Source organism: Tenebrio molitor, chromosome 7, assembly GCF_963966145.1.
Source record: "Tenebrio molitor chromosome 7, icTenMoli1.1, whole genome shotgun sequence".
NCBI classification, from domain to species: domain Eukaryota; kingdom Metazoa; phylum Arthropoda; class Insecta; order Coleoptera; family Tenebrionidae; genus Tenebrio; species Tenebrio molitor.
This window is the reverse complement of record NC_091052.1, coordinates 19835350-19848434: the sequence shown is the minus strand read 5'-3', so window position 1 is coordinate 19848434 and position 13085 is coordinate 19835350. Positions and strand designations below refer to the sequence as shown.

Sequence of the window (13085 nt, the reverse complement as noted above, 5' to 3'; positions counted from 1 at the left end):
TGGTGTTTTTTAGTTCGTTATTGTTTAATTGAAAGAAGTACAGGTAGTGAACTAGTAAAAAAAACATACTTTATTCAAAATAATAAACAAAAACAAGAACAAATTTTTGATTACTTTTTTTTTAAACGCATAAATATCTTTATTTGTGTTTTTTCAACAGTTCGTCTGGTATGGGATAGTTAACGCATGTTTGTTTATCCTGGTGCAAGGCGTTACGAATAACGCACGTTGCATTCAATGTTTCTTCCCCTATTCGATTTCTTTTCTTGATTTTAATATCTGAGACCATTGAAAACATTCGTTCTGCCTCAGCATTTGAATGCGGCAGCGTTAAAACTATGGTGGCAAGTTTTTCCAAATTGGGAAAAAGACTTTCATCATTAAAATTCTTTGCTTCTCCAATTTTTTGAAATTTTCCATTTCTATCTCATTGAAGGACGACGGTAATTTATGCCATTCAAGTGTTAAATTTGTAAATAAATTGGGAAAACTTAGCAGCTAAGGTGGCTGTTTCCTCGAATAGGGATATACCCCTCAAGGTGGCAACCAAGGAGGTTAAAGTACTTTAACCTCCTTGGTGGCAACACTGCATATAACTAGGAGGACAATAATGCGTGTTTTCTATACCTCCCATGTGCAAAAACTGTCGCCAAGAATATGAGATAGAAAAATGTATCTTCTATGCCGTTCAGTGGGTCCAGTCCCAATGTGCGCATGTACGCGTAAGCCGTGAGTTGACGTAGTGCGGTCGGCTACACCCTGAGATAACCGCTTTTGAATTCAAAACTAACCGCCAATGAAAGCTATAGAATTACCGGCGTTCGGTACCGTCGGCGACCGCTTGGGGGCGTGGGTGAAAGTCGACGGGGGATGAACGGCCATGTTTTTTTTGGAGGGCACTTTTTCTTGACCGCAGAGTAGTACAGAAGTACCGTGTATTTTTTCTGTGTGCTAATTGTGCGATTTTAGTTGTTTTTTTATTGAACTGTGCTAAATGTTGCTGTCCAACTTCTGTTTTGAACTAGGTATGTGTTTGGGGTACTAAAATTAATTCTGCTTCGCGCGAAATGTAGTTTAACAATAATAAGACACAAATGGGTCGCACGTGGGTTTCCACCATGTTTTACAAAATCCACATTTATCTCGACCATCCCCATGTATTATGTTTTTAACATTATAAGCTTGCGAAGGAGCGTAAGGCAGCCTGGTTCTAGTTTTGCCAAATTTATAAAAGTGACGGATCACGTTTTCCTTTTGTTGTCAAAGCAGGTTTTACAATTCCCTAATTTTCCTAAAAGAAAATGACTCCAAGTTTTAGCGTGGGTCTGTGGCTTTCACTTTTTATCAGCGCACTCCCTCACTTTGATCCCCTTTCTAATTATTCCGAGTGACGCTTTTGGTGTAATAAGTATTTATTTATTGCTTAACATTTTTAATCAAAATTTGAAACTTTCCACTTTCCATCCCGGTAGCAACCAATTGGGTTTATATTTCAGGTATCTGCGCGGGCTTTTTCCTTATCCAGGGATCTTCTACATTTAGGTATTTTCCTCATTTAGTCCTGGGGCGCCCTCCAAGGGGGGGGCCCCCTTGTCGATGATCCGGCTCTAATAGGCTAGGGTCGACTGGACTGTGTTTTTTGTTTTATTGTTATGTATGTGTTATTGGTTGTTACCACTTTTCCATCCCAAACTGAAAGTGTTCTTAGATTACTCCATCAACAAAGTTTTGTCGCGGTTTCGTTTACATTTTCCAGTTGCTGTAAATGTCAATTCTTCCTTATCGCGAGGGTCTCTCTCTGTTTGAGGGGTTTAGTTGCTCCTAACATCCAATCGTTGAACACGACCCCGCGGCCCCTCGTTTAACATGTTGTGCCCCAAGAGAGACCCGAAAACCATAACGCTTGGCGGGGCTTGCTGAATGCTGGTCCGCAACGTCGCTCATGGTGTAAGTTGAATCCGAGTTCCTTGGCACAGAACTTCCGGAATGGGAATCTGTTCTCGAAGTTTGTGGTACTTGACAAGCGTCGTTTGTTTTTGCTCTGAAATAGTTATATTCAATTCAACCGATGAACTTAGAGTACCTCAATTTGTTGACTTAACGTAAAGCAGTTAGGATTTTTCCCCTTAGCACTAAATCACGGGTAGGCGGGAAATGATAAAGTCGTAAGGATAGGTACCACAGACCCCCGGACCACCCAAAGCCACTCACTCCTTCTATAGCGTATCTGCCGTATTTTGTAAATTAACTTGGAAAAGAAAAAAAAAGAACATGCTGAAGTTCTCGCCTAGTGCCCGCTCTCGCTCGAACGGTCCGAAGTAACTGTTTTGTTTGTAATGTACATGACCCTCCTGTTTTTTCTGAATTTGAATTGTGTTGTTTATGAAATCAGTTTTGCTCAATTCTCACTAACTGTCCCGTCCACGTTGTCACTTCGGACTTGTTCGTATTTTCAGGAGAGGTTTTAGCGGAGCCTCATTCGGGGGTCTGGGAGAATGGCCAGAGCTCACCATTTTCCTAGAGTTCTAAATGAGTAGTCTTCTCACATTTGAGGAGATTTTTGTGCCCTCTCCCGAGACGTTTTATTATTCATGAATCCCGGCGTTAACGAAAATCATAACTTTGAATAAATAGCTGGTTTTAATTATTGTGTTGTTTTATTTGCACTCTTCTGTGTGGTTCACAAACCCTGTTGGAACGAATCTGGAAATGTTTAATTTGTATAAAAAAAAACACAACGTAGGGAAATTAACGAGGTACGATCACGCGCTCTTGGCCATTTTTGAATTTCGCGGGTGTTATTTTTCATTGCGTATGTTGGTAAAAAAAAAATGAGATGGACGCTTGGTGGGAAATTTGAATTACCCACTTGGTTCATCACAACCCAGTGAACGGCATAGAAGATACATTTTCTATCTCATATTCTTGGCGACAGTTTTCAGCTTAAACACGCATTATAGTCCTCCTAGTTATATGCAACACTGTCTCCAGCCATCTGAAATACTCAACGTTAAGGGCTGTCCGCTGAATGTACAGTTCGCAAAACGTACAGCTTGACCAGAATAGCTTGGCGTATGAGATGCGCACAAGAGGAAACGAGCGAGTCTCTGTAAGACAAGGATATGGCTATGGTTGTAGGTACGGTACACTCAATGAAGCAAATCTGCTCAAAACAGCACGGACATGCTGTTCACTTGAAGCTTGAAGCGCTGATTTTAGCCCGTTTGTACACGATCTAAACACTTCCAGACCCAACAGACAAGTGCGCTCCGCTAGTGGGAGGGATTTCAGTCCACTGCGTCACTCGCCAAGCTGTTCTGGTCTACCTGTATATAGCATGATACTTGGGAAATGGATGCGCAGTGAAATTGTGGGAAGTAGTGGGGAGAGACCCACTGTAAACAAAGCCGTCGGAGGATTTTCGGTCTTTCTTGCTAATCGGATTTCTCATTCTATATTGTATCTGCGCATCTCAAGTATCAAGCTACGTTTTGCGACCTGTACTTATATACAGGCTGTTTGGGGTATAAGGTAACAAACTTCTCCTGTGTAAAGAAATAGACAAAATAAAACTTCTTTTCTAGTAACATTTTTTAGTATGTGTTGTGACGTCACGGGGTTTGACGCCGTTCGGTCGGTCGCGTTATTGCCTCGAGCGCCAGTCCCTTTTTTCGGCTGTGGTGGGACGCCACGCCGCCGGGGTAGCTTTGCGGAGTAACGGTATATCCAGGGGTCGGCTGTTAGGGCGCGGAAAGGAGGAAGCAAAACAAATAACAATCGCTAAAACCTTTATTTACAAACTGCTTGGAGCACCAGGTTCGGCGAAATCCTTCGGGGATGGTGTCCGTGACCTGGAGCGTCTGAGGGATGTGGACGGGTTGGTCGCGGCAGTCGGATAGCATCTGTCTCCCGTGGAGCGTCCATGGTGGAGAGGTTTGTACTTACGTGCCTTGGCTGGACCTGCTTAACTACTCACTTCACCTGGGGGAAGAGAGAGAGGACGGGAGAGCGAGAAAGCTGGTTTGGACGGGCCGGAGTCGGGTCGGGGAAAGGGGCGGAAGGCCTGGCTGCTTGCCGGGTGCATACGGCCGGGGTGCGGGGAACGGAGGGCTGGTTCGGGTTGTCGGGGAAGAAGCGGGTTCGGGATCGGAGCTGGTGTCGGAGGCGGAATCGTGGCGGGAATCATGCTCCGCTGGCTTTGCACGTTCCTTTTGTTAATTCGGTCGCGCGTGGCGGGGCTGCGCGCGACCGTTGATTCGCGGAGTGTGTCGGTGGGGGAGCTCGGTTCGGTGCGGAGTCCGGATATCGACACCCGGAGGGAACGCAGACTCCGGGGCTGATACGGTGAAGACGGTTGGTGCAGTCGGATCCGCGCTAGTTTTCTACCTCGGCCCGGAGAAAGAACGGAATTTTTCCGCCACCGGGAGCGGTTTCCTAGTAACTTCGTTACATCCCCCCTTCTTCGGAAAAGGAGGGTCGCGCAGCGTCGCTCCTTTTGGGTTCCTATTCCCGATGGGGCGGGCCGGGCGGCGGGGCTTTCTTCTCTTGCGGACTTCCGAACTTCACATCGGCGTCTTCTTCCTTTCGGCGGTGATTCAAGTTAAGACGGTAAACTAAACATCCATCTCTTCAAACACAAGATCGGATTCTCCCGGGGTGTCGGGGGACAAAACTAAAAACTGAAAACATCTTCCACCTTCCTCGGCTCCTCCCTCAGTGCGGCCAGATTTCCGGCTTCCTGGGGGGGGGAAGGTTATTGAAATGGGGGTCGGTAATGAATTTAAATTTTTATTCGGGTTGTAACGGAAAAAACAAACAGAAAAAGAACGTAACAATTCGGTGGACGTTTTGTCGTGCCGTTCCGCTGGCCCGCCTGGGGGCGGCGGTGGCGGGCTTAACGGCCGTTGCGGTAGTTACGGTGGTGGCCGCACAGCGGGCACGGAGTTGGTTCCGGGGCTTCAGCGTCGTTACGGTTGGGGGGTCCCGACGGCTCGTGGAAGAGGGGCTGCCGGGGTGCGTGGGCAGAGGCAGTCCCCCGACATCAGCCCCATGGTCCCGCACTGGGAGCACAAGAGCCCTCCAGGAGCTCTGCACACGCCGCGGGAGTGCCCGGGGACGCCGCATCTCCAGCACAGCAACTCGGGGCACGGAAGTCGGGGTGCTTGCGGGCCGCGCTCATTGTCTGCTGCCCCTCGTCCCGCTCCGTCCAGTCGTAGTATTCCTCCGGGGCTGGTTCGGTTGCGGGTGGTCCAAGTGTGGGTGTTCGGGCCGGTGCGGCGGGCTGGGGGGAGAGCGGCCGGGCTGGCAGCCGGATTACTTATCCCGGCGAGGGCCGCGTCCAGCTCGTCCACGACTTCCCACTCGAGGTCCAGGGTTTGGTCCCTGGCGCTGTCGTTGGGGCCCCGCGGGCGTGAAGGTGGTTCCCCGATGGGCGCCGGTGTCGCCGACCCCACTTCGGGTTGTGGGGCTGTCGGCGTCTTCCAGTGGCAATGGGGTGGCTGGGTCGTTGCTTCCTCTTGGGGGGTCCGTGGCGCCCGGCGGAACCGCTCCTGGAGCTGACGGGCGGCCTGTCGCGCTGCCCGAGCGAGGTCGGCTTGACTGGTCAGTCGCCGTCGGAGTTGTTGCCGAACGCTCGGCATCCTGCAAATGTTGGCAAGGTCAGCTGCGGGTTCGGGTACTCTGTATGTTGCTTTGCTTCGCGAAAGCGGCCGCCAACTTCACCCGGTCGGGCTTGAAGGTCCTTCCGGTGGTGGACGGAGTCGTTACATTCCCTCAGGGCGGCGGGCCGAGCCCGCTTGGGGACACGCGGCTTATCCAGCTGAGCTGTTGGGCTCTTTTCCACCTCTCGTCGCACCTCGGTGTATCGGGCACACCTGGGGGCGCCCTTCCGCGAGTGGCTGCCGAAGGCGCTGCACCTTGTCTGTGGAGGGAGTGGGTGGCGAATTGTCACTGACCTGCAAGGCAGGGTGCGCCAGTGTCGGCTGCACCGCATTCACGGCGGCTGGAGCACGTAGCGAGGTGTTGCCCCTTTCCAGGTCGATGGTAAAGGGGTATCGCCGCAGGATGTCGATGCCCTGCACGATGTCGGACGGTAGATGCGGCAGGTAGTGGAACTTCCCTCGGATGATCGTCGTCCCAATCTTCAGGGATATCCAGTAGGCCTCGGTGATGGCATCCACTTGGTCGTTGGCCATCCGGGTCGACTGGATGGTCGGAGTGGCGGGGCGGAGGTGTCGGTAGCACTTGTCGCGGAGGTAGTCCCCAATGAACGAACCGGCGGCTCCGGTGTCCACTAGGGAGGTTTATGCTTTTGGGGACGGCCTCAGCCTGCCTGCCCGAAGACGTGAGGCCGCACCACTTCTCTCTTCGAACCTGCAAAGGACCCGTTAGAACTCCCACACCCTCTCATTCATCCTTCTCCACTCACACAAGTAATAAATACCTTATCTCACCTGTCTTCGTCGTCTTCCCCAGCGTCCTCTTCTCGGGCCTTTTTCCTCTTCCATCTTGGTCTCTTCCGCGAACCTGTTGAAGTTACTCACTTCCTCGTCCTTGGTCAGGTTGGCCACTCGGAAGGGGCCTCCTGCCGTCTTCTTAGTTCCTCCCTGGCTTCGTTCCTCTCGTCGTTTTCGCACTCCTCGATGATGTGCTGGGCCGTGTAATGTGAACCTGTGGAGCAGATGCACTCACCTGTGGTTTCAGACAGGTGGAACCGCCGGAGGTACACCCTGAACGAGCCGTGACCCGTCAGGAGACACACCGCTTTGTGGTTCCAACCTCGAAGCCTTGTCTCCACTGTTCCGATGATGCCGTGTGTCATCCTTCCTGTCTCGCCTTGGTCCCATTCGGTTTGCCACCTCGCCATGGATGCCTTTGTCGCTTCCTTCTTGAGCATCCTCCCCGTGATGGGGGCCCGCTCTTCTGGAAACTCCTCTGGCATTTCTCTGTCCCTCTTCGCGATCTCGTCGCCTCTGCGATTCCTCTATGTTGGTCGGAAGACCACCACAGCTTCAGCGTCGAGCCTTCATCCTCGATCCTCTTCAGCTTCTTGTGGATGGCGTGCGCGGTTCCTCCTCTTCTCTTCGTCAACATGTCCAGTGCCACTCTGGAGTCCGTTGCGAAGTTGATGTCCATACCTCGTCGGCCTGCAACATATTTTGTGTGCAACCGTACGCGAAATGAGGACTTCGCGTGCGCACAACAGGCCGCGAAATTGAATTTCGCAGCCGTTGCCTTGACGACGGCCGTAAAAGTAAAAGTCATTTTTATATTTATTTATTATCACAATTACAACATATCTATCTGCATATTTCCGGTGTAATCTTACAAAATCTGGATTGGTTACAGTTTAAGTTTGATTTTGTGCCAGGAACGGCCACTATTAGTACAGAATTTTCATCCGGTTTGAAATTTCCGCCAATTTCAAATGAGACAGCCGCATGAGAAGGAGCAGTCGATAAGAAAGATCCCCATTACCGATCTATCATTTATATAAAACATACACATGTGAATTAGGTTAATTTTTCACCGATCAAAAAGAGAAATATCTCGTAACATTTCCTGAATGTCATCAACAGATATTTTGGTTTATTTGTGTCTTTGCACGGCTCCTGATATTTCCACGATTAAAAGAACCTAAAAAGGAGCAGATGATATACAACTTAGCATAACAGAACTTAACATTTACCGTCCACAATAAATAAATTCCAATAAATAGGTAAGCCAGTAAAACACGGTTTTCACATTCTTCTTGTTACATCAGTCTCAAAGTCACTGTAACATTTTTCATATTGCCGTTTCGATTTTTCAGGTTTCAAATGCGACACTGCACAATTTATAATATTTTTTTTAACTCTGGAGGAGTACACGGAACTGAAACATAGTGATTTTCTTCGGACATTTTTGCAATTTTTTCAAAGTGAATTGTTTTACTTATGTCGTTTCCATGTTTCCATAGCGACATGTAGGCCGACTTTATTTTTATTGACAGTGAAGGAAATTTTACTTGTTCATTTTATAATTACAAATTTTCGGGTTGCACACAAAATGTTGTGTACACCTTGGCTACAGAATCCTTTGACGATCTTGAGATTGTCTTGCCTCGGCCGCAAAGCGACCTTGGTGACAATTTTTCTCTCGGTTCGTCAAAGTACGATTTCGCATCCTTGATATACAAATAACTATAATCGCGCTTCCCAACGCATACAGCTGCGCCATATGTGTCGGGTAACCGTCCTGGAGCCGAAGCCCCCTACGTTCTACGAACTTACCTGCCTCCATTCTGACGATTTCCACGACGGTGTTCTCTTCCTTCCGCGATGCGTCGGTCCAGAACCACTTCCCTGGTGTGTCGTCCTCGGCGAGTTCTTCCCACTTCCTCTCAGGTTCCGCCGGGTGCGGTCCCTCCGCGAACACGACTTTCCCCTCCAAGTCGATGGACTTGCCGGCCTCCCACCGCGAGTGGATTGATGCTGCGTCTATGTGCAACGGGACGCATCCCGCCAGCACCTCCAGGGCCAAGTTCGACGTCGTCCTGCACGCTCTCGTGACTTTCAGGAGAAACGACCTCTGGGCCGTCCGCAGGTATCTCTGGATTCGAGGGTCCGCAGACCTCTCGCCTCAGACACCCGCGCCGTAGAGCAGGACGGGTCTAATTGCCCCGTTGTAGATTTCCCTCAACGTCCTCGGATCGGTGCCCCAGGTGCTACCTGCAACCCCACGGACTTTATGCGCAGCAGCCATTACTTTCCTTGCTACATACCTGGCGTGCTCAATCCAGAGGAGACCCCTGTCGATGATCACTCCACTCCACTAGGGCAGTGTGGCGGTGTCGGTGAGCTCGGATCGCTTCAGGTGTAACCTGTAATCTGGAAGGAGGTTGCGGTACATCCATGACAGCTGCTGCTCCGGTCGGAGGCTGCCATGCCGTCTCAGCAGCGTCTGGAGCTCGGTCAGGTACGTCGTCACCGGCTCGGTCGGTCGCTGGAGGCTGCGACTAATCTCCACTTCTAGGTTTTCCTGGTAGTTTACCGGAAAGTAAAACAATCGAAAGTCTGTTACGAACCCTTTCCAGTCACACCACCGCTGACGGTTGTTCCGGAACCAGGCGGCAGCTTCACCTTGTAGGAGTCCGGGTAAGTGAGGCAGCAACTGGTCGGCGTTGACACCATCGGACTCACAACTCTTCGACCCGTTTGAGGAAGGTGACCGAGTTCCCCTTGTCGTTGAATGTCACTCTCCAGTCCTGCACACTCACTGACCTGGACGACCGCTCCGGTGGCAACACTGGAACACTAGGCACGGGCGCTGAGGTTGGCACTGGTACACTTGGCGCGGATCCTTGAGTGGGCGGCAGAACCGTCTCGGCTGCACGGTCCCGGAGGAACTTGACCAAACGTCGCCTCAACTTTTCGACTGTTCCGGTGACATCCAGGCCGAGTCCGGAAAGCATTGCTGTGAGGGTCTACTTGTTCAGCCGGTACACCCATGAAACAGGCTCGTCTCGCTCCGGGGCCAGCGACTCTGGGCCTGCTCCGGGGTCTGGGATGACGTCTTGGTCTTGTCGGTGGGTACTGAATATGTATCCTGGGCCTTGGCCCGACCTGCCTGCCTTAAAGCTTGAAGTCCTTGAAGACCTACCGGTTGGCGTATACACGTTGCCACTAAGAGTCCGTTCCCGTGGGAGGGCACCGGCTAGGCCGATGGACTTCCCTCCCCCCTTAGTACCACACACGAATTGCGAACCGAGACGCCCGTTGCCCACGGGACGATGGGATTGGGTAGTCTGCCGGAACGATTTATGGGCAAACAGAGTGTGGTCTGCCATTTGCCCGGGACCACACCTGGGGGAATGGCCGCAGTCTCCTCCTGTCCTCTTGCCCGTAGGCAAGACGGTGTTACACCGCGCATCGGTCCCCGAAAGGGGGACCCTTGCAGTGTCACGCGCATCGGTCCCCCGAGGGGGATCCTCACGATAGTCCTCTCATAACCAGCTCATATGCCCCGACAAAGCGAAATTTGTTACCTTCGGGGAGCTGCCTGCTCCCCTAATCTCTAGGGCAGTGGCGGCTCGTGAAGCCTGGATGAGGTGAGGCCGAGCGTGAGGCGCATATTTTGGAACATTTAACAACGACATAACTAAATCAAATTGGGGATTCATGTTTGATGGTTGATCCAGGGCTTCCAGCGACAGTGTAAAAAAATTATATGATTATATGACTTTGGCTACTATAAATATGACTAAAGTATGTATAAATATGACTTAAAAATAAATTAGGACCATATTTTTTTGTCTTCAAGTTTATTTGATTTAGAATAAAAAAGAAACCGTAATATTAACAATTATAATAAAATAACATTTTTAATTTACAATGCGAAAATTTCCGATAATAATGCGGAATCTGGAAAAGTGCCCCGAATGCTTGCAGCGTTTCCACGTTGAATGGCAAGGGAAATCCTCTCAAAAAGGAATTTCTTAGATTTTGAATCCTCTGATTCCGCGATAAGTCGGTCTCCGATGACATTAATGAAATCTATTGTTTCTTTGCACCAAGGGCCTAAGGTTTCAAAGGCTAAACCTTTAAATATGTAGTTTGACGAAATAATTGAACTATATTTGTTATGTTTGCGTTTGCAAGCCATTTCAGCGGCAAAACCTGAGACTTCAGATGTTTTCAATACGTAACTGTCTGCAAGTGTATCTACGACAGTAACGTCCCAAACCAAAATTCTTCTAACAAAATATAAAAAGGAATTCTTTCTTCCGTTTTTTAATAAACGAATTGATTAAAGCACTTTTGCGTTTATTAAGGCTAATTTTTTTGGTTTCAGCAGCATCTTTGGTTTCCATATTTTTGATTTGCTGATAACCTTCCAAAAGACCTTTGGCTACTCTGACCTCTACTAGGTCTCCCTTCTCAATTGCAGAATCAAGCCTCTCACTAGCTTGCTGTAATATAGAACAGGCAGCTTTATTTTGTTGGAGGACATTGCTTTCTCGCGTTTTTAATTCACTCTCCAGAGCTTCCAAAGATTTTGATTCAGTAACGACGACTTCAACTGATGTTTGAATGGATTTTAATTGATCTCTTAAATGCTCTTCCTCACAAATTCTTTTCTTTGCTCCCTCATTCTCCAGATATCCTTGATAACTTTTGTGGGCTAAAGTTGCCATTTGAATCAGCTTCTTTGAGATGGGTACGAATTCGGGTCTGTTTTCATACATTGCGAGACCATCAATAATATTCAACCGGGCATTCAAAGTCCTACATAAGAGCCCAGTCTTATCATCAGTTAGAATTCTCTTCGATGTTGAAAAACCTCTCTCCACATCAGCGCTTCCATGAGATAAAGACAAAACCGCCTTGACCACTTTCGTGATATTAGCATATTTTAGAGTGATGCCATCTGCATGTTTAATTTGGAAAACGTCTTTCCAAAATTTTTCGATGCAGTTACCTTCACCACACGTCTGATAATTAATTACACATTTTTCACATTTCAAAAGAGACCACCCATTTGTAAGTAGAGTGTTATTTATGTCCATTAAAGGTAATTTCTCTGCTATTGCTTGGACATGACGTTCACGGCAATATTTTAAAAATGAGCTGTCGTTAATAGATGACTTTTTAAGAATATGTTTGGCCACTGCCACATTATGGTCTCTTACACCTTTGTAAAAAGTAACGCGATCCAATTGTTTAAACTCCGGATTATTAAAAACCTTTCTGGTATTCACTCCAATGTTGATCTCTTGAAGAGGAAGGTAGTTACCAACATCAAAAATTTTAGCTTCCGAGTCATTACGTATATCAAAAGAAATATTATTCTTGAAAATCTTCGCAACAATGGTGTTAAACAAATTTAACAACTCATCTTACAAAATCTGTATCAGAGGTTCATCTTTTTGAAAAAATCGAGTAAAATGGGTAGTAGTTGAAGTACTTTCTACAATGAAATGCAATTTTGGTTTTAAACATTTGTTTGTCAAAGCTATGGTGATAGCTTTGTATTTTGGCGTACTGGTCAACTGCTTCCTTTTGGACGGAATGTAGTTTTTTGCTCACGATTCTTTAATGTGTAGAACAAAATAAGTAGGAAGGTAAAAAATATGATCAATGTCATATTTATTCCCAGTTTTCATCAAAAATATGACAAAAAATGACATCTAACGTAAAATATGACCAAATATGACAAATATGACTCGCTGGAAGCCCTGTTGATCTACCCATGTTACCTTACCAAAAATCAAAAATGTGCACTTAACAACTGGTACCCCCAAATATTCGTCTTTCTGGATTGATACAGGTTATGTAAAAAATCTGGAGGAGTTGTTTGCAGAACCTTCAGTTCGAGAAAAAATTGAGGAAATTATTTCTTGTGGTGAAGTAAAGATAAGAACAGTTAAATCGGTGAATATCAAGCATCTAACGAGTTTAAAGGAACTTACTTCTTTGGAGTTTGATGAAATATCGGAGGAAAATATGCACTTATTTTTGCAATTCTTGGCTGATTGTGGTTACTTTAATATATTGTCGGTTGTTGAGAAAAACATGAAGTTATAACAGAAACCGAAGATGAAAATACAAAGGAAGAAACGGAAGATGAAAATACTGAGGAATATTCTATCTTAAAAAGACCTAATTTTGAAATTAAACGGCATATCTGCCACACTTGTTATAGTGAAGCATTGACAATTAAGGGTAAACACAATTTGAGCTCTAAAAATATTGAAAGATATTTTATTTTTTAGTAACACGATATTGTTGCTTTTCGTCATAGATACAGATTGTGAAAAACCACTCATATCTCCCTCGGGATTTGTAAAATTTTTTCAACCTCCACATTGTTGACAACAAACTCATGAGAACGAAACTATAGCAACCACATATTCACGCAATCTTCCCTGCTAAATATTTTTAATAAAATTTTAACTTTTAAGTACAGAGATTAAAAAATAAAATATTGTATGCACCACGGGAGATATTCATGTTTTTCCCCTCGGTTGACTTATAATTCCTCGGGCCAAAGGCCCTCGGATTATAACCACGTCACCCTCAGGGAAAAATCATGTTCACATCTCCCTT

The 13085-nt window shown here is 47.2% G+C and overlaps 1 protein-coding gene and 1 pseudogene across 3 annotated transcripts; one reads left to right on the top strand and one right to left on the bottom strand.

The window, feature by feature from the left end:
- Positions 1-5690: 5690 nt before the first annotated feature.
- Positions 5691-11565, bottom strand: LOC138135463 (uncharacterized). 3 transcript variants are annotated; one of them, XR_011160992.1, is made up of 3 exons: positions 9065-11565; positions 8271-9008; positions 5691-7145 (listed from the first exon to the last, which is right to left on the bottom strand). XR_011160992.1 is itself a non-coding variant. In XM_069054201.1 (3 exons), exons 1-2 carry the CDS (start codon positions 8278-8280, stop codon positions 6817-6819), a joined length of 339 nt encoding a protein of 112 aa, XP_068910302.1. In that variant the 5' UTR covers positions 8281-11565; the 3' UTR covers positions 5691-6669; positions 6778-6816. The 3 variants fall into 3 exon arrangements, 2 of the variants coding, with proteins under 2 accessions (XP_068910302.1, XP_068910301.1); XM_069054201.1 differs by having other exon boundaries at positions 5691-6669; positions 6778-7145; positions 8271-11565; XM_069054200.1 differs by having other exon boundaries at positions 8271-11565.
- Positions 11566-12251: 686 nt separating this feature from the next.
- Positions 12252-12751, top strand: LOC138135112 (uncharacterized; annotated as a pseudogene).
- The last annotated feature ends 334 nt before the right edge of the window (positions 12752-13085 follow it).